Raw genomic sequence first — 26,544 nt, forward strand, 5'->3', positions numbered from 1 at the left:
CAGTTCTGACACAAAAGCGCCCCTTTCCAGACAAACCATCATCTCTGACTGTTCTTCCTGTCACCCACATCCCATTTTCCCAGCACTTTTCCTTGTCCCTCCCACCCTGGGAAACTATAACTCAAGACTTCTGGGTCCTATCCATTGTACAAAAAGTGTACTTTATGGTATGTGATCATCTACCCCCCCCCCCCCCCCAACACCTTCTGGGAATCTCTCAACCTCCCAGAAAACAACTGCATTTTTTCCCAGAGGTTCTATTAGAATTAATGAACCAAAGGACCATCGAGTGTTCCCAAAAACCAAATGGGAAGATAATTTTATTCCAGGTTGTTCTTTGTGCCCAGAGATCCATCCTCAACCTGTCCCATCTCAATACCTTTCTGAGGGTACCCACTTTCCACATACTGACCCTCCAGACTTTGTTCACACTTATCCTGCCTCAAGTCTTCATAATTACCTCGGATATCAAAGATGCATATCTGTACATCCCCATCCATCCCAGCTACAGGAAGTTTTTATGCTTCTCTGTATCATCATGGCATTTTCAGTTCTGTGCCTTGGTATTTGGACTTTCTACTGTACCAGGGCTCTTCACCAAATGCTTAGCCCCTGTGATTGCCCACTGCAGATTTCAAGGCATACACATTTTTCTTTATCTGGATGACCTCCTCCTTCTAGCCACCTCCACAGAGGAGTTGGAACAAAATATTGCCCTTGCCATCAATCTTCTACAAAGTCTGGGATTCACCATAAACGTGAAGAAATCAGTTCACACCCCTTCAGAGGATCAGATTTTATTGGGCTGCAGAATACAAACAGAACTTATGAAGGTCTCACTACCCCCCAAAAAAGGTGCAAGACCTCATCCTTTACTTCATAAATCTTCTGCTGGTTCACCACATTACAGCCAGAGAGTTCCTCAAGGTCTTGGACCTCATGACATCTGCCATTCCCATGCTCCCCTTTGCCAAACTCCACATGAGAAAATGGCAGTGGTATCTAAAGTCAGTTTGGATGCAGCACCAGCACCCCCTAGAATTCTCCATTCCTCTCATCCCCTGTCTGAAGAGAACTTCAGTGGTGGATACATCGTGTCACTCAACCCAGGACTCCCCTTACACTCTCTTGCTCCACATCAATATATCTTCACAGCCTCCTCAGATGTAGGCTGGTGAGCAACTTTCGAGCATCTGAAAGCACAAGGGGTCTGGTCTTTCACTCAACTTAAGGAACTCATCAGTGTAAGGGAGATGAGGGCGCTGCTATTGGCCATGCAGACATTCCATCTCCTCTTCCATCCAGGACCTCTAAAACTGTTCACAGAGACTATTGCAGTCCTCTGGTAGGTGAAGAAACAGGGGTGAGGGGCAAATCCTATCTATTATGCGGACTAGCTCTTCAGGCTTGGGAGCTGGCTGTAAAATCATTGCTGACCCTTCAGGCAGTACCATCTTTACAGAATTGTGTGGAAGATTACCTGAGCAGGTCACAAATGCCATTCCATGAATGGATGCTTCAAAGGGATGCATTTCTAGACATTATCCACCAGTGGGGCATTTCTCAAACAGACCTCTTTGGCTCCACATGAACAGACAACTTCCACAGTTTTTAGCCAGAGAGCCTCATCCTCTGGTCTGGAAAGTGGGCGCTCTTTCTTTCTCTTGGAAGGGGATGTTTCTGTATGAATTTCCTCTACCTTTCTCTAATTCCAAAAGTCCTGTCCAAAATTCAGCAGGACAAACCAAAAATCTTGCTGGTGACTCCCTTCTCGCCAAAACAGCACTGGTTCCCTCTCTTCCTGTATTTAGCAATCGCCACAAGTTACCAGAGTGGACCTCTTCACACAAGACAAAGGGATCCTTATCCATCCCCACTTGTCAGCTCTCCGGTTGACCCTATGGGTGGCAGGGCACTAATTCCTTTCAGACACCTATTCTCGGAAGATGTGTTTTATAGTCTTGCAGGAGGCCAGGAAACCAAATACCAGAAAATCTTATTTAGCCAAATGGAAGAGATTTTCAGTTTGCTGTCTGAAACAAAACTAGGACCCTTTGACAGTGGAAATTCCCTTGATTTTATCTTATTTGTGTGTATTGCTCAATGCTGGCTTGGCTTACTCTTCAGTGAAATCCCATATGTCAGCCATATCTATCTGTCTGCCTCTATTTCCTCCCTTAGCTAGAGATTTGAGGCTGAACAATTTCTTAAAAGCATCGTATACACTAGATCTCCCAGGAAACCTATTCCACCTCCCTGGGACCTTAACTTTGTTTTGGAAAAGCTGACTCTCCTACCCTTCAAGCCAGCTTCCTCAGCTTCTCTACAGTACTGTTCCTGGAAAACTGTGCTACTCCTAGCCTTAACGTCAGCCAGATGAGTGACAGGCCCTTATGGTATCTCCACCCTTTCTGTTCTTCCACACAAACCCTCATTTATGTCTAAGGTAGTCAATGACATCCAGGCCCTTATGGCATCTCCACCCTTTCTGTTCTTCCACACAAACCTGTGCACAAACCCTCATTTATGCCTAAGGTAGTCAATGACATCTTTAAATCAGTCCATCCACTTGCCTACCTTTTTCCCTCCCCCCCCAGAACCCAAGTGAGAGGATGCTCCATACTTTAGATGTCCACAGACAACTTATTTATTTAGATAAAACCAAAGCTGTTAGAAAGTCAGATCAGCTTTTTGTTTCTTACCACCCCAGGGCCCTGGCATGGGCTGTGTTCAAGTAGATTGTTTCCTCCTGGATTTCCAAGACCATTAACTTTTGCTACACTCACCATGGTAAGACTGTCCCTCTGTTAGGGTCACTCCACCAGGGCTGTTGCCTCATCTGGTGTCTTTTTGAAGGGATTGGATACTAATTCAGTTCTTGAAGCAGCTGCATGAACCTAAGTCCATACCTTCAGCAAACACTTCAAACTAGATTGAATCTGTAAATTTAGAGCAGGGTTTGCCAGAACCATACTGCAGGGCTTCCTGGAGAACTCCTCAGCTATTCCCTCCTCCTTTACTTCATGAGCTTTGGTATTCTCCCTCATGTAATAAATACTGCAACAGATGAATAAGACAGAATAGTTGTGTAAAATCTACCATAATGACAGATGTCCTTCTCTTCACTGTTGCAGTATTCTTATCCCTCCCTCCTTCCCCTGGCATTGCTTCTTCTTGGATGATTCTTACTCTACTTCCTTAGGCTGGCATTCCTTATGGGGTAGTCAGCTCTGAACATGGTGTGCGAGTATGTCACTTTTATGGCTAATGTTTGATCGCAGCTTGTGTGCGACATACCACGCACCCTACAGCAGTAAAAATCTTTTGTATACTGACCGACGTCGTCACCTATGGCGGGAACTTCATGTAATGAATACTTCAACAGTGAATAGAAGGACATCTATCCTTATGGTAAGATTTTACACAACTCTTCTGTTTCTGTAGTTATTGTACAATATTTTTTATATGCCCTTCTAATTATCCATATTTTAACAGCTGTTTCTGTTATAGATTCAACTAAAACATGTATCAGAGCAGGTCTGTCACTTAGGATTCCCCTATCCCTTTTTCTTTGCCTATACTCTTATCAGTTCCTGATAAGGAAGGCAGTCTTTAGCCTGCAGTGCAAATTGTCTTCATGGTCTCTTCCCATTCTGTTACCTTTCCATCTCTAATTATTTGTTCCAGTACCTTGGTTCCTTTGGCAGTTCTCTCCAGTAAATTCCAGCCCCCTCCTGGCTATTCTCTGTACCCTAGTTGCAGTCATCCCTATTGGCAGAATCTCCATTCCCCTTTCCAGTGTTGGCTTATTTCTTAAAATACTTTCTGCTACTTTATGAATAGAATATTCTTTATGGCTGTGTTGTCATTCTCCGTAAGGATCTGCATCCAAAATCCCATTGTGTCTGTATCTCTTGAATCCCCTCTCCATGACTTCACCATTATCTCTTTTATAGCTTTCTGGTTGTGTAGCTCTAAAATATACCTTCAAATCAGGTAATCATAAACCACCATGTTCTTTTGGAAGGTCAGGTTATCCCATGTGACCCTTGCCCTGTCTTTCCCAGATAAAATCCTTCAACTCCTTTATTAATTACTGTCCACAACTTCTCCTCTGGTAAATAAAAATATTCCTGACCTATATATAAATATGAAAGGACTAAAAACATTTCACTGCTTGCATCTCAACTTTTGTATTATTTCTTGTTTGTTTAGTCTCCTTCCGCATATCCTTAGCTGCCATAACAGAATCCTTTTTTAACCTGTACTCTTAAATTTATTTTATTTTGTTCCTGAAATATGGGTATTGCTGAACCATTTCAACAAACAAACAAATGTGGGCATTCTTTTCCCATTAGCTTCATAAGAATATGGAATGAGAGCTGTATTATGATGTCATATTCTATTACATTATAGTATATTATCTGGTAGTTTTGTTGGATTTAAATTATCTCTTGACAAGTTTGTGGATTGTAGTCGTTAGAGGTGTCACATGACCAGATTTACAAACTGTAATACTATAAAAAGTCTGGAACCTCACATAGCCATTAAATCTTGATGCCAATAAAAGGTGCATCACAGATGATCAAAACCTTCTCAAAATTTGTATCACCACCAGTTTAATTTACTGTTGAACACTTGATTCAGAAGTCTACAACACTCAAGCTAGTATTTTTTTTAATCTAATTCATGTTTTTCATTTGACTGCTGTCATGAGCTTTCCTTTAGAAACAGTGTGCTGTCTGGCTGAATTGAAATACAGAGGTGTCAAAGAGTTTGCCCAGTGTTATAAAAGTAATACAAAAATAAATCTTTACTAATTTCCTCTTTTTCTTAAAAGGCATCTCCCGCTTTTCTTTCATATTGCCATAGTCCATCACTTCAGTCACTACTTGGCGATGACAAATGCTTGTTGTAAGTAATGTGCATAGAAGAGTCATAGGTAAGTACTAGGCTAGCTGCCCATGAAGGCCATTTTAAATCTAGTCATTTTTTCTTTCAAAGGTGACAATTAACCTCTGTACCATGTGTCTGTGATGTCAGCACCTTAACCATTATGCAGTCCCCCATCCCCTGTCCTATTAGTGTGTATCTACTGTGATGCAGACCTAGCTCCAGTCTCCTGTAGTAATAAAATATTAAATACAGTTATAATAAGACTTTGAACAAACAATTTCACATCTTACACAAAGTGGCACAGTTTTAGTTTTATGGTAAAAATTATGGAATCTATCTTACTGTTTGGGTTTGTGGACTTCTTGGGCTTGGAGGTATTTAAGTAAAACTGGAATGTGGTTTAGCGGAGGTTTCTTGTGCTGCAAGTGTGAACTGCAGTGGGGTTATTGTGATTATTTTAAATGAATAACTTGACCAGTGCCTGTTAAATCTAGAATAAAAGGCAGTGATTTTCTTTTATGTAGTAAAGTGCATTTTTGAATGTTTATACTTTAGCAGCTGACACGCCCTACCTTCTTCGCCAGGAAGTTTGAATCCACAGTCAATCAGGAAGTTCTTAATATTGTGGACTCTCATCTCTATGGCCAGTTTCGTGAAGGCACCCCGGGCCTCCAATCCTACTGGGAAAATGTCTTTGACCAGGCAGATGGTATCAACAGTTTGGGTGACGTCTCTAAGACAATGTTTACTGCCTTTGTCAGACTTGGACTCCGGAAGTTAGAAACAGTGGAGAAGGGACAAAGCCCACAGTGCAGGTATGAGACCATGTTTTTCCATGCATATGACATGCACATATATATATATGTGTGTGTGTGTGTGTGTGTACATTATATATATATATGTATATATATATATATATATATATATATATATATATATGTGTATATATATATATATATATATATATATGTATACATATATATATATATATATATATATATATATATATATACATACACACACACACACACACACACACACACACACATTTTTTTCTTGTAAAGTATTAAAAATAGTAAGTGTTATACCTTCTTACCACAGTAAATGTACGCTTATTAGTAGGATTTTTTGAGGCTCTTTGTAAGAGAGTTACAGGAGGCATGGACATGTAATGAGGGAGAAGACTAAATAGTTAAGGACATGTTGGGAAGAGTAGGTGATTTAGCAAATAGTGGTCAGATCTAACAAGGCCACCAGAAGATGCTAAAGTGGACATAAAGAACAAGAAGATAAGAAAAGGAACCGTGTCCCTCTACATTGTGGGACTTCTTCATAGCAAATTTTGACTAAGAGCTATTAGGGCAATTTGGTGTATAGGGGAGCAGACTTGTCATTACAATAGTTTTGATGGCAGAAGAAAGCACTTCAAGTTTGCTCTGTAAGTGTATTTAGCATTCAGTCTCCCCTCCAGACATCACTTCCTCAGTCATCTTGATAGGTTCAGTTCTTTGTCAAATGCATCCATGGAACCCTATTTGTCTTCCATTCTGGTAGTTCATTCAGTGCATCCAGAGCCACCTCTGTGAAGAATGGCTTTCACAAATCCAAGGAACAGTTAATCTATACATTTAGCTGCCTGTGCCTTCTTTCCCTTCCTTACCGATTAGTACTTTTTAGGGTCTACTCTGCAGATCTTCCTGACACGATCTTTTGTACCTCTAGTGTGCCGTCGAGGTCTTTTGCTCTACAGTGAAGAGCTTCAGTTATTTGGTCATGCCGTCCCTCTTCCATCCCACATATCCTCCTTGTGGCATTCCACTGGCTCTTTTTATCAGCCATATAGTCCTGTCTGTCTTTATGATCTGTGGAACTGCATGCAGTACTGAAGATGATACCTGACAAGGGAATAGTAGTGTAGTGGGAGCATTATTTTCTGGAGGCTTTTCCTCTGAAAATGCACCCTGATATTTTGTTTGGTGCCACCACAACTTCTCACTTAGCTTCTTTTGTCCAGTCCTTCTCTTCTTTTGCCATTGGTACTACTCCCAATGAGTGCAGTGTTTTGCATGTATCTGCAGTGAACTTTATCTACCATATCTCTGTCTAACATTTCATTCTTCTCTTTCCATGTCTGAAATTAACAGATTGGAAAGTATTGGCTTTTGTACCATACCCCTAGTTACTCCACTGATCACTTATTTCTGGCATCTTCTCTCTTACTGTCTGTCTGAGTCTTCCCTTTGAGCCATGCCATATTCCAGTTCCCTAGTCTTTCCCCCATTTTTGACAGTCATATTAGCAGTCACCTCTACAGGACTGAACTGGAGGCATTGGTGTAGTGTAGATTTGCCACCTCTGCAGGTGTTCTCTGTCAACTTTTGCCACAACCCTTTCATAAAACTATATCAGAGTCATATGACAGATTTTTCTGTCCATGATGTGGTCCTTATCAAGGTCAGAAGAAGTGAGGGATATTCAGATGATGGCTCCATTACCCTTTTCCCCCACTGTAATTGATTTTGGTTAGTAGAGCCATTACCTCAACATTCTAGCCCCCTGCATGCACTATCACTGATTATAACTGCATACATTGTTGTACTTTATAGTGTGGTTCTACAGCAAGGGTCTGAGATCTAGGTCACTTCTCTCCTTCTGTTTTCCTAGACTTCAGGATCAGATTCAGATTATCTGTAAGTCTATACCTCCTCCTCTCCCCACTTCCTTGTTCTGTCTCCCAAGTTCTTCATCTGCATTCCTTGACATGGCTAGAGATCAATGCATTGCATTGTGTCATACGTGCTCCCTTGATGTCCTTCAAGGATGCATCTGCAGTCATCACATATGGGTTGTCCTGCCTCAGGCAGCCCTTCGGTCGGCCGGATTCCAAAGTCTGGGTCCGGCGTCGGCTGATGTCGCACTTTCCCTGACGTCGGAGCGCCTGGGGTATAAAAGCATCAGCCGACGCCATCTTCCCCAGTCTTTCTTGCCGCGTGGTGCCCGAAGCAGAAGCAGTTCGCAAGTGCCGGTCGGACAGCTCCTGTAATTCAGCTACCGAAGACTTCAAAAAGCTAAGTACCCCGTTGGGGACTCTTTCTTGCCTCAGCTGATGTCAGATAAAGTTAATAATTGTTTAACTTGTGGGAAACAAATACCTCATAAGGATTTCCACTCTTACTGCCTACCCTGTCTAGGCCCAGACCACGACATCACGGCCTGTTCAGCCTGTGCTTCCTTCAACCGACGCACTCTTAGACGTCGGGCGGAGTTTGCAGAGGAATTTTTTGGGGCTAGTTTTTCGTATAAGATGCTGTCGGAGACTCCGACTTCTCATTTAGTTAAGAAATGGAAGGACAAGGACCGACACACGCGGGCCGTGGTTTCGGCTGAAACCACGGCCAGGCCTACCGCGAGTGTCTCGGTCTCAGCTGAAACCGAGTCCTTGGTACTTCCAATTACCGAAACCGCTCAACCGACTACCTCGGTCCCGGAGGCCCCGGCTGAGTCTGTTATTGAATTTCCAACAGAAACTGGTGTACTGGAACCTTCCGACACCATTCCTTTAGACAAATCTACACCAGCACGTGGTGCAGCCAGGCCTCCTGCATCCATGTCCATTAAGGCATTCTCCAGGGCTAAAGCTGCTAAACTCTCAAAAGCTTTGCCTCCCAAGGTTATCCCTCAGGGACCCTCTACTGGTTCACAGATTCTAAGCTTAGCAGAGGATCTTATCTCCTTAATTAGGGGCTCTCAACCTCATCCGGACAGGGGCTCCCAACCTCCTCCAGACAAAAGGCCCAGGGTTGAGCCCTCTGATCCCCACTCCTCAAATGAGGCCTCTGATGGCTCTACTCTCTCGGACCACCAGGAGGAGGCTTTTTCGGCCTACGAGGATTCTGATGCAGAGGAGTCTATTCCCTCGGCTTCCCCTCCTGAAGAGTTTTCCTTTGGGGAAACACTACACACCATGAGAGAGCATTTTCAATGGCAGGGCCAGGAATTCTCTGATTCCAGGAAAAGATTAAGGACCTTTTTACATTTGCCTCAGCATAGGCCTTTAGCTATTCCTCCTGTTTTGAATGTCATTGATGATGTGTACTCTGACTCTAGCACAACCCCTGATTCTCTCCCTCCGGCTCCTGCCAAACCCGATGGGTACTACAGGGTCCCGGACTCACATCTTTACCTTTACAAGGCCCACTCTCCTGATCCAGAAACTATTTCCCAGGGCCCTAAAGGGGTTGCAGCTGCCACTGCTAAAAATCCTCTCCCCTCTGAAAGGGAGTCCAGAGCTTTAGAGAGATGGGGTAAAAAAGTGTATACTTCTGCTACTCTTTCTATGAGGGCATTAAATTGTCAATTTCATATGATACAGTACCAAGAGTATTTGTTAGATGAATTGCATAAAAAACTGTCTTCACCTGATCCCCTAGACCGCAAGTCACTTCAGGATCTGGTACATAACTCACAACAGGTTAGCAACCATTTCTTGCAATGTGGTTATGATGCATTGGAAGCTTCATGTAGGTCAGCTGTGACTGGCGCAGTTATACGTAGGCATGCTTGGCTGAAGGAACAATCTCTGCCAGACCATGATAAAGCAAAGCTGCTGGATGCTCCTCTGGAAAAGCAAAAGTTATTTGGCTCCACGGCTCAGGAGGTCCTAAAGAAATTTGAAGAAAAGGCAAAATCCGTACAAACAGTCAAGGATTTTCTCCAAGTACAACCACCAAGATTCAGCAGGAATTGGCCTTCCAAGAATTGGTCCTTTCCAGACACAGAGAGGTTTCAGAGAGGCAAGAACAGGCGTGCCAGAGGTAGAGGGCAAGCTAGAGGCTCCTACAGAGGACGTCAATGGCAGCCTCCCAACCAGAGAGGTAATGCAGGACCTTCAACTGCTGCACAAGAACAGGCTCAATGACTTTACCTTGACACCGCCAACCAGGGCTCAATTGGAAGCACCTTTGGGCGGAAAGCTTTCTTTATTCTCAAAAAATTGGCACAGTATTACAAGGGACAAATGGACACTACAAATAATAGACAAAGGATACAGGTTTCATTTCCACACATTACCAAAAAGAAAGGGCATGCCAGACCTGCCACCGAATCAAAGGGCAGAGGCTTTGAAACAAATTTCCAGCTTAATGCAAATGAAAGCTATAGAAAAGGTTCCTCTCTCAGAACAAGGCCAAGGATTTTATTCCAGAATATTCCTTGTTCCAAGAAAAGAAAAACAATGGAGGCCTATTCTCGACTTGTCCGCACTGAATACTTATCTCATTGTGCCAAAGTTCAAAATGCTGACTCTACAGCAGCTCCTTCCCATGCTGGGCAAGGGGTCTTGGCTGGTAACTCTAGACCTCAAGGAGGCATACATGCATGTCCCTATCAGACAAAGTTGCAGAAGACACCTCAGATTTCTTTTAGGGTCAGAGCATTATCAATTCTCAGCATTGCCCTTTGGCTTATCTACTGCGCCCAGAGTATTCACAAAATGTCTGGCATCAGTAATTGCACACTGCAGACTTCAGGGGATGCAAATATACCCATATCTGGACGACTGCCTTATACAAGCGGACAGCCAACAAACTTTGGTAAATCACTTGAATTATGCCATCCACCTACTTCAGGCCTTGGGATATACAGTCAACTTTCACAAATCAAGACTTGTTCCAACCCAAAGAATAACCTTTCTGGGTGCAGATCTAGATACAAACACCCAAATGGCCTTCCTCACAGAAGAAAAACAAAATCAACTACCAGATTACTTCAAAAATCTGACAAGACAAACCCAGCTGACTGCAAGGAAAATCCTGCAGGCCCTGGGTTACATGGCTTCTTGCATCCTTCTGATTCCGCAAGCAAGACTACATATGAGGAAACTACAATGGTACCTAAGGAGTTTATGGACTCAGCACAGTCACAGCCTGGAAACTTTGATACCACCCATTCCATGCCTTCAAAAGGAATTTCTGTGGTGGGCTCAAGCAAGCCAGTCAAACAGGGGTCTGCCAGCCAAACCATTACAACAGACGCTTTAGACCACTGATGGGGAGCTCACATGGAGGGCAGATGCATTCAAGGTCTATGGTCACAAAAAGAGCTACGCATGCACATAAACCAAAAGGAAATGCTGGCAGTGATACATGCAGTCGAAGCCTTCAAACCCTTTCTGCATCACGGCCATCTGCTAATAAGGACGGACAACACCACGGTTATGTGGTACATAAACAAGCAAGGAGGCACCCATTCCTATCCTCTTTGCAGGTTGGCAATGAATCTATGGGATCTTTCCTTGAAACTCAATATACAGCTACAATCCCAGTTTGTGCCAGGGGACAGCTTAAGCAGAAATATCATGGATGCACACGAATGGATGCTGCACCCAGACATCTTTCTTCAGATAACACAATCATGGGGGAGGCCGGACTTAGATCTTTTTGCCTCCCCCCACAATCATCAACTGAAGAAATTCTGCTCAAGGACATACCACCCACAAGCATGGAAAGTAGACTCTCTCTTTCAGCTGGAGAACTCTAACAGTGTATGCATTTCCACCTCTCCCATTAATGACCAAGGTTTTACTGAAGATCAGGACAGAGCAGCCAAAAGTGATTCTGATAGCTCCGGACTGGCCAAGACAGCACTGGTACCCACTGTTAAAGAGCCTGTCACGCACGAAACCATGGCCTCTTCCTCTATGGCCACTTCTACTGACAGAGCACAATTACAAAACTCTGCATTCCAACCTGAAAACCTTGCAGCTAACAGCCTGGAAAATACCTTGACTCCTCCTCAGGACAAGCTATCCCAGAGAGTGAAAGATATTATTATGGAAGCTCGCCGGCCTTCCACAAGAAAGGCATATTCAGCAAAATGGAAAATATTTCACATTTGGAACACCACAAAGGGCCTAGATGCAACAGTGATGAACATGGCACATATCCTGGAATACTTGGCAGAAATGTTCCACAATGGTCTGTCTTACTCTTCCATTAAAATTCATGCTTCAGCAATTTCAGCAGAGTACAATACTGATCCACCTGTCTTCTCTCATCCTCTCCTAAGACAGTTTCTAAGAGGCATCAAAAACATCAATCCTCCAAGGAAACCACCTCTACCTACTTGGGACCTTAACTTCGTGTTGGAAAAACTAACACTGCCTCCCTTTGAACCAGCAGCATCTGCAGAACTACAGTTCCTGTCTTGGAAGACTGCTTTCCTTCTGGCCATAACCTCAGCAAGAAGAGTATCTGAGTTACAGGCCCTTATGGCAGTACAGCCTTTCCTTATTTTTCATCAGGACAGAGTTTCATTGAGAACCAATCCTACATTTATGCCAAAGGTAGTATCCAGGGTATCATTAAATCAAGCTATTCACTTGCCTACCTTCTTTCCAAATCCACAAAACAAAGGGGAGAAACTTCTGCACACCCTGGACATACACAGACAGTTGCGCTACTACTTGGACAGAACTAAAGGTTACAGAAAAACTGACCAGCTGTTGGTAGCATATGCTGCTGGTACACAAGGAAAAGCAATTTTCAAACAGACAATTTCAAAATGGATAGGGAATTGCATTCGTTTTTGTTACTCCTTTCATGGAAAAACTGTGCCAGCTAACATTCGACCTCATTCCACGAGAGCCACAGCCACCTGCACAGCCTTCTTAAGAGGGGTGACTACCAAGGACATTTTAGAAGCTGCTACATGGAGCTCCGTGCATACATTTGCCAAGCATTACAATTTACCTTTATATTCCAGATCCAGCGCAGGCTTTGCTACGGCAGTCCTGCAGGGCATTTTAGCTACACCATCCTTTACATAGTTCCTCCACCCCCAGATTGGCTATGGTATTCTACCCATATGTGATGACTGCAGATGCTTCCTTGAAGGACATAGTACAGTTTTGTACCTACCATAAATGTAGATGTCCGATAGGTATGCATCTGCAGTCAGGTTTACCCTCCCTCCTTCCCCTCTGTGGTATTTATTGGGTACTTACCCCTCTTATAGCTAGCTGGGGGGATCTATTATGGTGTATTTGTTTTTATATTATTGTGCATGTTTGGATTTTTAAATGCATCTCTCCAAATTTAGTCTTCCTTAGAGGGCACCTGGCATCTGGGGCAAGAAAAACTGAGGAAGATGGCGTCGGCTGATGCTTTTATACCCCAGGCGCTCTGACGTCGGGGAAAGTGCGACATCAGCCGGCCGACCCAGACTTTGGAATCCGGCCGACCGAAGGGCTGCCTGAGGCAGGACAACCCATATGTGATGACTGCAGATGCATACCTATCGGACATCTACATTTATGGTAGGTACAAAACTGTACTTTTCATCTACTGTAATTGCTGGGGCACTTTCCCCTACATTCTAACTTTAAACCCAACACCGGGGGGGGGGGTCTGTTATGAAAAGTCAGTCTTGCTCCATTCTTTCTCTGTCTGTCATTCAATCATTCATGTACAGCTTGCACTTTGACACCTGTGTCCAAACCCCCTCTATCACTGGCAGATGTTTTATTTCCATGACCTAATGGTGAATTGAGCAGTCCTCAGTATCACTAAGTGCTCAGAGGGTATGAAATGTATTGCAGCATGGAACCAGGCTGAAGTGATCCAGCTAAAGGAGGAAATATGAAAAAATTCTCAGTGTGTTAGGACTTTTCCAACAATTTTATTCTTTTATTTATTTATTTGTGTCCTTTGTTGTTCTGATTAGTCCCACTGGGTTAAGGGTCTCTTTTCTATGAGGCCTAAGGTGGTATTTCTAGTGGAACTTTTTAATCTGTTTAATCTCTCATCTGAAGGACAACACACTCAGGAGTGCATCACCTTCCAAATGCTGCACCGCAGTGTTTGCATTCCATTCACCTGGAGTGGGAATGGATCCTACAACCTGTTGGTCTTCCAGCACCAAAAGTGAATATGCTACCTATTGCACAACTAACACTGCACAACAGAGGAGTTTATTTCATCATCAGCCTTTAGAGTTTAGGGAGAGATTCGTAGGACTGTCCCTTGTCTCTTGACTGAGGTTGGGCTGTCTTACTCTGTATTTTTTTATAAAATGTATTACTGTTACTTTGTAGTCTTTTAGTTTATAAGTGCAGCATTGCCTTTCTCAGCTTATTGAGACATTGGAACCAACATTATTGGCAGTATCGGTTTGTCAGCAATGCAGAGCTCTGATTTTGCACATTGGTGCATCTGCTAAGTTTAATGGCATCTTGTGTTTCTATTATCCATCTCACCTGTTTTTGTGTAAATATTGTGTTGAGTGCATCCACTTCTAATGGTTTGCACAATCATGCTGTGTTAGACATTTTTTTGTTCTAAGATCCTTGCCATCTTTATTTGGCTAGGAAGTATTCCACATAAACATAGGCATAGGTACTAAAGTAAGAAAAAGAAAGAGCGTGAGGCAGATACAACTTCAGCGTATCACTACTGTTACGCTATTCCAAATATGTTATCTGTGCGCCAAGGGCAAAAAAAGTTAAATGGTTGAAAAGTTACCATAAAGTTACCAAGCAGACCAATGTTTCCAAAGCATTCCCAGCGTGAGGCAGGTACAGTTTCAGCGTATCGCAACTGTTACGCTGTTCCAAATATGTTATATATGCGCCAAAAGCAAAAAGTTAAATGGTTAAAAAGTTACCAAAAAGTCACCAAACAAACCAATGGTTCTGAAGCGTTCCCAGCTTCTTTCAGCGAATTTTAAGAACGTTACCAGCTGGACTAAGATGTTTAAGCATAACCAGCTGAACTGCTCCGTACTATCGACCAAAACTTGCAAGCCAGCATTCAAACCATGTAATATCAGTAGTGTTCCACTTCTCGGCCAATAAATCCCTTATTTAGAGGAAGCAACTTTCATTTCACCTCATTACACCAACAGAAGACGGATTGACCAAGATAATACTCCAAAGCTTTATATTTATTCAATATACAACAGATTGGCTAGCGCTTTAAATAGTACTATAAATACACTTGAATTGTATATCAGTTATAAGTGGCCTGATGAAGCCTACGGGTGAAAGCGCTAACCAATCTGTTGTATATTGAATAAATATAAAGCTTTGGATTATTATCTTGGTCGATCCGTCTTCTGTTGGTGTAATGAGGTGAAATGAATGTTGCTTCCTCTAAATAAGGGATTTATTGGCCGAGAAGTGGAACACTACTGATATTATATGGTTTGAATGCTGGCTTGCAAGTTTTGGTCGATAGTACGGAGCAGTTCAGCTGGTTATGCTTAAACATCTTAGTCCAGCTGGTAACGTTCTTAAAATTCGCTGAAAGAAGCTGGGAACGCTTCAGAACCATTGGTTTGTTTGGTGACTTTTTGGTAACTTTTTAACCATTTAACTTTTTGCTTTTGGCGCATATATAACTTATTTGGAACAGCGTAACAGTTGCGATACGCTGAAACTGTACCTGCCTCACGCTGGGAATGCTTTGGAAACATTGGTCTGCTTGGTAACTTTATGGTAACTTTTCAACCATTTAACTTTTTTTGCCCTTGGCGCACAGATAACATATTTGGAATAGCGTAACAGTAGTGATACGCTGAAGTTGTATCTGCCTCACGCTCTTTCTTTTTCTTACTTTAATACTTTTGCTTTATTAGGAGCGTGTTTTAACAGCCAATATTTATATTTTCATATTTACTATAGACATAGGTACATTCTTCCTTTTTGCAAAATTTGAAACAGCTGCTGTCATCAGATGTTTCACTGCAAAACTGAGGAACCCACCTAAGTCTGTTAACTACCCACATAATTGTTGGACCCATTTAAAGAAAATTATATATTTGTACCTTGTAGTTTGTGGCCATTTGAACAGACTTGGAAGGACAAGGTCTAGTGCTAGATACACTGAGGCAGTCAGAGTGTATATTTGGACAAAGGCATGCTGCATAACCTTGGTGGCTGTCCAGAAGAGGGAATTTTCTTCGTGGATAGTCAATTAAGTTATTCAGGGAAATTAGGGAGTGCATAAGCTCTCCAGTTTCTTCACATGTTGAGAAAGTGTTTTCTTTGGATCTGATCAGCAGAACAAAGGAGAATGAGCTTTTAACACTTCCCTCTTCCTGTGGAAAGGTTGCTTTGCATGCATCTCTCCATCATTTCCACTTTTGTCTTGTGCCTTAGTGAAGGCCAAGATAGGGAGTCTCCGAGTTCTCTGCATTGCTTGTTTATTCATTTACATTTTATCCTGGATGTTCAGCTGATAGTAGATCCATTTGTATTGGAGGCCCAGGAAGAAAACCTCCACAGTAAAAACTTTGCCGTATATTACATAGCAAACAATGTGTAGGGGTTAGCATAATGGTTAAGATACTTACCTCACAAATGCACAGTACAGGGTTTGAGTCTGCCCCCAGTTGCTGGCAGCCTTGTAATAATCTGCAAACTGATAAGCTAGTATTTATTTAGTGGCTTTGTTGGTCTAGGGGTATAATTATTGCTTCATATATGAGAGGTCCAACATTCATATCATGGCTAAGCCCATTGTTTTGGAATTTGTTTTTTGCATAATGGTTAAGGTATTCACCTCACAGTTACAAGGTATAGGGTCTGATTCTGACCTGGGGTTTTTGGCCAGGCCTAAAATGGTCCTTCAGAACAGTTGCTCTAGTATTCACCTATGAATGTACCCATGAATGTACTCACTGTAAAAGTCCTAGTTGAATCTTAGGATAACTAACATAACTTGACAAAACACAAAGTACCTCATTAGAGTGACATAAGGTTGGGTCGGCATGTCAGGAATCATGTTTATAGCGCAGTGCAGAATTTCAGTGGATTGAGACAAGTTTCATGTTCGGAAAATAATATATAGTAAGTATGTAACTCTTTCCAAGTAGCACCTTAATCTGTACAATAACCATAGTTGAGTGCCATCAAAATAGTAACTACATTGAGAAAACAGCACAGCCTGTGAAAATACTGAATGCTGTAGTAAAAGTCACCAACTAGGTATGGTAGCAGTAAAGGAGAAGAAGCCAAAAAACAGGGAGATGGTGAAATCATGAAGTTGAGACTAAAAAATGAGAGAAAGTACAGGTAAAACATATGTAGAAATTCAAGGCAGATAAAAGACAGGGAAAAGGGAAAAAAAGATGGACAGCTGTTAACGGAACCGAGTTAATGATTCTGATGCTGTTGCAGTGTGAAGGGCCCACTCTCATGTTGAGTCCTTTCCTTAGTGACCCGAGAAAAATCACTGACAGTGTGTGGCTTTTCTAGGAGGACCTCTTCATCTTCCTCTCTATCTTTTTGAATGACATTAAAGAATCTTGCAGTAGCCTAGAAACCCTCAACTGCTTTGATTTATAATATCTATGAATGTCCTGCATCTAGGCAGAAGCTCGTGGCGGTTGCCTTCTTTTTACCCAGATGTAGGATGGCTTGGCTTATCTGAGCAGTTATAATGCAGAAGTATACTTCTTAATCCATGTTCATCTTTCATGATCACTGGCAGCATTTTTGAGAGGGTTAGACGGACCTCTGATCAAGCATAGCTTCTGTTAGTATTGTCCACGTGCATTTTTTTAACTGGAAAACGTCATTTAAAGGTCTAGCAGCCTCCATTCCTGGGGTCTGAATTTTATAGCCAAATGGAGTACTGCTTCTGTGGCTCTTCAGATTTTTTAAAACACTTTTCTTTTAACCATCATTTTAGTCTAATTATGAAAGTCCATACTGTTGTATACAAATGTCCCGCTGCTGATGTTTTCTTTTGTTGAGACAGGAGTTTTGGGAAAATTCAGTTATTTCCTCTTAATGCAATGTAGAAGTTATGATTAAGCATATACTTTTCTTTGCATAAGAAACATATCACTTTCTCCCATCCATCAGACCATTTCAGTCCTCCTACATGCTTTTATTTTTGTAGAATATATTCTCCTTATAGAAGGTTTTAAAATTGTTGTCTCCACTTAATCCTTTATAATATTAGCTGTCTACTTACTGTTTTGTATTTGTGTTAAGTTGTATTTTTTAAGCTTCTTTATTAAATCATAGTTTACACAAAATGAGATTGATACACATAAGGTTGGCATAATGGTTAATGTCTTTAACTCCCATGCACAAGATACAAGGTTCAGGCCTGACCACTGGCCAGTACCAGGGTGGAGTTTACATGTTCTTCCTATGTCTCTGTTGGTACCTCCCCAAAACACACTACTGTTTCCTCCATAAACTCACTAAATTTGAATGGAATGATCAGTAGGGAGTACCTTTTGGGGGAACAGTTGTATAGACTAGCAGCTTTGGGCATCGGGTATGATACGCAATACTCTCTAGATAGGACAGCGTGGATCACAGGATCACAGATTGCAATTTATGTCAGGGCTAGCTACTGTGTTTAAAAAGAATTTGTTATAAGTGACTTGGTTAAGTTTTTTTTTCCAGATTGTGTGTGTGTGTACGTGTGTGTGTGTGTGTATATATATATATATATATATATATATATATATATATATGTTTTTACTAATAACTTGGTATAAAAAAATCATTAAACCATTACATAGCATTGCTGTTTTCATACATACAATAGTGCTTGTAAAAGAACTATGCTGAACAGAACAAAATTACAGTATACTACCAAACTAAATTTCGTTTAGTTGTTGTTGCTGTTGTGTCTTTCGGCTTTTCCCGGTTAGGGGTTGCCACAGTGGAACTCCGATCCGCTAATGATTGGTAGTTGATTTTTACATGCCGAGTTAGCAGCCCTGACACACAACCTTCAACGAAGGAACGCCCATTCACGCATGTCTCCATGCAGAAGACGCTCTAGCTGAGAATCGAACTGGACAGTGTCTTACTGTGAGGCAACAACACTACCGCAGCACCACCACCGCGGATCAAGGTAGTAAAACCTTTGATATAGAACTATGTACACTTCCACCCCCCAGCTATACCATTGATTAAGAAAGTAAAAAAATGAATATTACTAAGCTCTCTATAATGGAATATAATCTTTATGAGAGAATTGATATTGTCATTAACTAACTAAATTATTTATTTATTTATTTTTGGCTAAGTTGACTAATGTCACCAAAAATGGACACTGACATTTGCTGATAATACATGGGTTGAGGGCCTATCTGATTCTGACCCACACAAGGGATCCATGCTAATAGTGGGAGGGTTCCGTGTGCCTGAGATAGCTCTGTTGAGTAAAAGCTGGATGTAAAACCAATCAACCTGTCAAACATGGACTAGTGATTGCTATACTCTGTATAGTTTCACTGACGGGAAGCAGTTTCAAAGTGGATGACACAACGGTAAGGCGAAGAATGGGCATCCTATAGATGAGAAGGAAAGGACAGTGCATCAGAGCTGCTTGACTTGGGGTCCAGAGTCCATTACTCAGGAGGTGGGCATACTAGAAATGGTGTGGGAATCGTGGTGTGGGAGGGGCTTCAGAAGGCAGTGAGGGACTGGGGCAGTATTCTTAATCTCAACTTGTGCACCAGAGCAAGGTTGTGATAGTCGGGAAAAGAGTGCATTTAGGCACCTCCTGCAGGACCTACTAGATAAAGCAGGCCAGCATGATTTGGTGTTGGTAATAGAGGTCCTGAATGGTCATATTGGGGTAGACTGCACATGATACGAGGACTGCCTGGGCCCACATTGTTGGGGCAACAGGAATAAAGAGGAAGCCATCCTAGACTTCGTCTGGCAAAAGGTTTGGTAGCCCAGACATGGTTTAGCAAGAAGCAGTTGCAAGGTCACATACTAGAATGGGCAGTGCAGTCTGCAACTCTGGTAGACTTACTCCTAGCAAGCTGACTGGAACAAGAGTCCAAGGAAATATTCTAATGTAGCACTTCAAAAAAAAAAAAAAAAGAAGAAGAAATAGGTTTAAGAATAGCAGCATCTCAAAATAGTGTGAGAGATGGAAGGAGTTCTTCCAGCAGCTTCTGAATGAAGAAATTCCCATGAAAGCTCTACTGCCACATGCACAGCCTATGGTGAAAGAGGAAGAACAACCCACCCCCAAAGTTGTAAGAACAATGCTAAAGAAAAATGAAGTCAGGGAATCCGGCAGACTCAGATAAGGTCACTGCAGAGATGATCAAGATTTTAGGTGAGTTAGGGGAGAAATGGCTCCAAGGGGTATTCAACAGTATGGAGAGAAAGACATATCACAGGTAACTGGAGAATAAGCATTTTAGTGTCACTGTACAAGAATAAAGTGGTCATTCACAGCTATTATCAATTTAAAGGTATCAAACTCATGTAATACTTAAGGAAAGAGCTGCAGAGGGTGAGAAGTGAATATACAGAGTAGTAGACTGTAAGATTTGGAGGTAAGCGATTTGGATTCAGATCAGGATGCAACATGACCAGTGTGATGTTTGTAGTGTGACAGCTAGCTGAGAAGAAACTGGAGATGAGGAAGAATCCAGCTAGGAATTCCTAGATTTGAGGAAATCATATGACAAGGTCCCAAGAAAGCTGATTTGGTCAGTCTCACAGTGGTTCTTAGTCCCCAAAACATTGATATAATTAGTGTAGGCTATGTTCAGGGACCCACTGATACAAGTACAAACAGTATTTGGACTAAAAGAAGAGTTCCCAGTGGGAGTGGATATGAGTCAGGGTTCAGCACTGAGCCCATTGCTGTTTATATTGGTGATGGACTTATTAACAATCCGGTTGGAAGAGACAGGTCAACAAAGCTGATGGCTGCAAAGCTGCAGACAATGTGGCATTACAAGCAGATGCCTGAACAAGGGCTTCAGCAGATGTTAGCAAAAATGGAATGCAAAACTGAAGGGGACATGGTTTAAACCGAGTACAGTCATGACTGTTGTCATAGCAGCAAATGGGGAAAATCAAAAGAAGCGGAAAACTGAGATAGAAAGGAAACTAGTGGAACAGGATAACAGCGTCAGGTGTTGGGGAGGGGTGATTTAGGAGAAGAAAAGTCTGAATGAGGAGGTCAAAGCTAGAGTCAGAGGAGCTAAAGTGAGCTGATACAGTATGTCAGGTGCAGTGAGTGACAAAAAGAATGCCAAAGAAGGTGAAAATGAATGCATACAAAACAGTGGTGTGACCAGTATTACTGTATGGTACAGAAACCTGGACAGTGAAGGCAGAGCAGTTGAGGAAGCTAGAGGTGATGGAGATGAAGTGTCTGAGATGGGTGATAAGATGCACACTGTGGGACAGACAAATAAATGAGAACATCAGAGCAGAAGTCAAAGTTGATCCAGTTGCAGTAAATGTCAAAGAGAATAGATTATGGTGGTTTGAGCACATGGGCAGGAAAGCAAAAGACAATCTGGTGAAGAAGATTTGAGAGAGAGAGAGGAAGAAGATGAGATGAAGCAAGTAAGAATAGCAAAGAGATGGATGGATTGTGCAAGAAAAGACCTGCAACAGTCCGGCATGACTATTGAAGAGGGCATGAGAGTGGCATTGAATCAAGAAAGATGGCAACAGCTGAAGCAACACCCTGAACTCCCGTAGAAAATGGGAAAGAAGGTCGTTGATGAAGATAGGTGCACATACATTAATAAGAGAAAACAAATCATAGTAACATTATTATTTTTATACAGAGTATATGTATGTGTTTTCTTTTTAACAATTGTCATTCACTCCAGCATAACAAACATTGTTCAGTTGCTATCATCCTTTAAACCTCACTCCTCCTGAATATTATTCTGCATGTATTGTTCCCTCAAATTTCATTTATTTCTATGTAATTTGCTCATTACCTTTGCTAATAATCCCACCTCCAGTTTTTATCTCCTTTACTATAGCCACTATTTCAGTTAAAGTTGGTTTAGGTTTTGATTTCCATTTTTTAATAATTGTTTTTTTGGCTGCCACCAACACTAAACTTAACAAGACCTTACTGTGTCTAGGCAGTGTTATGTATTTATTTATTTCAACAAAATGAAAGAGGAAAAAGGACCACACCAGATACTCAAAACAGTTCCAATTAGTGCTTTCGTTTACTAAAATGAGCAAACTTCTTCACAATTTTGAGACACACAAGTACACTTAAATACAATACTTATCATGACATCATTTCCTTTGGAAAAACATTTCCTTTAGAAAAACATCACCTCACTCCACAGAGGGGTGGTTACTTGAGCTCATGTAAAAATTGCCCCGTTTTTTACGTGGGCAAAACTGAAAGACCTCTTAAGAATAGGATTTATGAGCACTTGTATGCCATTGATAAAAAGAATTTGAACAATGCACTTGCAAGGCATATTCATTTGTGTCCCAAACATGAATTCAAGTTCTTAGTTAATGAAAAAATTCCGGATAATTTTAGGGGTGGACCGATGGATTTGAAATTAGAGGAGAAGGAACTGATTTGGCAGTTGAAATTAAATGCCTTAGTTCCGCCAGGTTTAAATGACTTTGTTTCTATTAAGAGCATCTTGAAATTAAAAACGTTAATTAGATAGATTTATGTTTATATATTTTTATCGCTTTTTACTGTATATTTATTAAATTATATAAATGTACTTTTACATGGAATTTTTGGAAGTATTTGTAAGAACTTTTATTATTCATTTGTTTTTTTATATATAGTTTGTTTTTTTAGTGTTTGGCACTTTAAAATGAGGCTGTGTTTTTCCAAAGGAAATTATGTTTTTCCAAAGGAAATTATGTTTTTCCAAAGGAAATGATGTCATGATAAGTATTGTATTTAAGTGTACTTGTGTGTCTCAAAATTGTCTGAAGACGTTTGCTCATTTTAGTAAATGAAAGCGCTAATTGGAACTGTTTTGAGTATGGTCTTTTTTCCTCTCTCATTTTGTTGCAGTTTGTTTGTTTTTTCTGAGTGTATTTATTTATTTATTTATTACATTTGTTTACTGGATAATATCCATCTGGGCCAGAAACCCATTTTCAGCAGAGACCTGGGAGAAAAGCTCCAAACATACAGTTGAGAAAACTAAATAGTAATAATATTAACAATATTACTAATGTCTGATAAGTCACCGTGTAAAATAAAAACAAATTATGGTATAGACAAGACATACAGTTTCAAAAACAGTGTTTGACTATTGATTTCCTAGGATTTAAGACCACACTAGCTGCTAATAGGCGAAGTATAATAAAACTTTAGCCAAGTGGAAATAAACAGTAACCATGGGGGTTGAGCAAGATAGGATAAGGAGCAGTTATAAGAGAATAGATGGAGAGTGGGTAAACTTAGCCAGGAGTATAGCAGGAGCAGAGCCAATGATTATCTAGATGTTCTTTTAGGAGGTGTTTGAACTGATGATAGTTAGGGTTTTTTGCTATGGGTTGAGGAAGACTGTTCCAAAACTTGGCAGTTTTGTAGGAGTAGAGGGGGAGGTGCCTTGAGTGTTGTGGGGTTGGACAACCTTTAACATTAGTTTATTTGAGGACCTAAGTGATCTGTGAGTTATATTGGGTTGAATTAGGTTAGTAAGTGCAGGGCAATGATTGGGTTGGTGAATTATTTTGTGGGATAATGATCAGTTGATTGAGTGTTAAAAGGTATGGGAGCTCTAGCCAGTTGAGTTTGGAAGGTACTGAGCAGTGGTGGGTTCTGTATGGGTGGCCTGTAGTGAAGAGTTGAGATCCTACATCCATTTGCTCTTCCAGTATTTCTGACTGAGTACTCTGTATGGTATTTTTAAGGTCTGCCAAATCATTACACTCCCAAAACATATGTTCCCAGTTGCCTGTTTCTTCCCCCATCACACTTCCAACATTTGCTATCTACCTGATAAAAAATTCTTTGGAGTCTGCTTGCATTATAAAAATGCTTATGCAAACACTTCCAAGCAAAAAATCTTAAATCTTTTGGATTTGTTTCTTACTTGGCATCCATACAGATGTCCTCCCATTGTTCCCTTGTAAGTTGCCTTTCCAGTTTGTCTTGCCAATCTTTTCTAACCTGCTTTGATTGATTCTTGTAGTTTTGCAACATTTTATATGCCATATTACTATCCCTTAACAGTTGTTTCTGTTATAGATTCAACTAAAACTCTTGTCATAGCTGTTCCTTCACTTAGCGTGCCCCTATCCTTTATCTTTCTTTGTACTCCCTATAAGTTCCTAGAAGGGAAGTCAGACTCTGACCTGCATTCCAATCTTCTTCCCTTCTCTAGTTATTTGCTCCCACTACATTGGTTCCTTTGCAAGCTTTGTCCATTGAATTCCAGCCTCCTCTTGCCTATTTTCGTTACCCCTACTTGCAGTCATCCCTATTGGCAAAACTTTCTGCATGCCCATGTTGATGTAATTCTTAGAATACTTTTTGCTACTTCATGAGTACAATAGTCTGTATGGTTGTTACAATCCTTAAGGATCTACATCCAAAATCCTACACTCTCTCTCACTGTTTTTCTCTCCTTATTTCTCAGTCCCCCACACCATTTCATCATCCCTTTCCACCTTGTTAAAAAAACATGCCTTACTTGTATGTAAAACAAAAGGAATTAAAATAATTTTCACTGCTTGTGTCTTGCTGTCTATATCCATAATTAAAGAGTTTACAGTTTTTTCAGTTTGTGTTATCTTTTGTTTAGACTCTTCCAATATATCCTTAACTGCCATTACAGAATCCTTTTTAATCCATACACCTAAGTAGTTCATCATATTATGTCACAGTAAATATGTGAACTGCTGAACAAAAAGACTTGAAACCATAGCAGTATGTTCCACAACATAATAATGTCCTTTGCTGGATTTTTCAAATTCAAAATAATATCAACAAATAACCCTAACTTTTTTCATGATTAACGTATTATTCATTTATATTCGTGAATCTGTAGGTCCTTTAAGTTCTTTGCTAGTGGATCTAATTATAAATCAGGTAACAAAGGGGAAAGTGAATACCCGCCACAAAATAAAATATATCCATGCCTGTCAATTTTGGCAACACCTTTACCATTCTCTTAACATAAGTGCTTTATAATCACTGTTTAAAATTGAAATGGGTTAATATGAAGTTGAGTCTTTACTCTTCTTGAGTAATATAACCACCTAAGATTTCTTGCAAGATGCTGGTATTCCCCCCTCCCCCTTTTAAAAGACTGTTAAACAAAACCATCCAGATTTTAATTTACTTTCTAGCCTCTCATCTTCCGGATTTCAACACAAGTATTGTCTGTTCCTGGAGACTTCCCTGTTGATTGACTGTACATCACCAATTTTATCTCATCTCTTCCTGTCTTGTTATTAATTATTGAGCCTGATCTTCTTGTAACCTTGGAATAATTGCTTCTTCCAGAAATATTTCCATTTGTACCGTTTATTGGTTTCAAAATTCCTCTGCTTTATTCAGCTAAGATCTTTGGTTATTTTTCTTGTCATAAGTTTGGTGGGAATCTTTTCTACTTTCTGTCAAGTAAGTTATTGTGTAATTTTTTTGTGCTCTAAAATTATCAAAAATAGTTGCCTGACAGCAGCCTTTCTCAACTCATGCATATTGTCCAAATACTCCCTTATCTTCTTTTTAGCATTCTGCAGTTGTTTCTCTTATTCTGTGAGAGTCCCTTATTCTGCAATACTCTAACCTTTGTCATCCTCTCTAAATAATTCATATTCCTACTCTCTCATATTTCTTTCTGTGTTATTTCTACCATTTGTAAACTCTATTTTCATTTTATACAACTCACTGGCTATCCCTTCTGAAGAAATATCTATATCCCATAGTAATTTTCAAACCATCTCTACCACCCATGCCTTAAATTCATTTCATTTGAACAGGTAAGTGGGTAAAGTGCCAGTGTTTCATTTTTAGTTCACTACCCTTTATATTGATCTTAGTTTTTACTGGCACATGATCTGAAATGGCTTTTGGATGTGTGTGAAGACTTTCAATTAAATGCACAAGTACCTGTGAAGTATAATTTATATCCAGTCTAGCCCAGTTATTGTATCTTGGGGAATAGTATGTAAATGTGAAAGTTCCTACTATTGAGTTCATATCTTCCATAGCAAATATTCTCCTATATTTCTTCAGAAAACTATCCACGGTTATATTTTCCTTTCTGGGACTCCATGAAGCACCTTGTCTATTGCAAATCAAGTTCCTGTTCCCACCCCTACATAGTATTCCCCTCTGAAACCTGATTATTTATCCTAAAATTCTATTAAGCTCCATAGTAGTTTTAGGTAGAATATGAATAAATGCAGGTGTAATCCCCCTCCCCCACCAGTAACCCATTGAAACCACAAATCTGCCATTATTGTTTTGTTTCCCGTTTTTCTGTCATTATTAGAATCCATTTAGCATTCAACATTATTATTTCCATTTTCCCTTTTCCCTCATATTTTGCTGAATGTCCACCCTGAAATCCTTTCTTTCTCAAATTCACACACTCATTGCTATCAAAATGTGTGTACTGCAATATTCCTGTTTGCCCTCTACATTTAAGCAGTACTGGGTGTGAGTATCACAGGATTAACCCACGGTTGGCATGATTTAATCATGAGGGCTTGTAATTACAGTGTTAGGATGACCGCAAAGAGTTCATTTGGAGAAGGTAACAGAATATCAACCAGAAAAATAAAAAGAACGGAAAACTCTAGCTGGGAAAAAAAATCTTGTAGCCACATGGGAGCTCTGGTCTTTCCCAGCTAATCATTCATACTACCCAAACATACTAAAAGGCAAACTCACTTTA

At 40.7% G+C, this 26,544-nt stretch overlaps 1 protein-coding gene across 2 annotated transcripts in view; it reads left to right on the forward strand.

Annotated features, from left to right (window-relative positions):
- Positions 1 to 26,544, forward strand: part of XYLT2 (xylosyltransferase 2) — a 1,085,626-nt gene that overhangs the window by 687,151 nt on the left and 371,931 nt on the right. Inside the window, exon 8 of one of the 2 annotated variants that reach the window (XM_044090487.1) lies at positions 5,452 to 5,711. In XM_044090487.1, coding sequence (XP_043946422.1) covers positions 5,452 to 5,711 — 260 coding nt within the window. The remainder of the gene's footprint in view (positions 1 to 5,451; positions 5,712 to 26,544) is intronic. The other variant, XM_044090488.1, reaches the window with a different exon arrangement.

This window comes from Protopterus annectens, chromosome 12.part0 (assembly GCF_019279795.1).
Source record: "Protopterus annectens isolate FY-2018-M chromosome 12.part0, PAN1.0, whole genome shotgun sequence".
Classification (NCBI taxonomy): Eukaryota; Metazoa; Chordata; order Ceratodontiformes; family Protopteridae; genus Protopterus; species Protopterus annectens.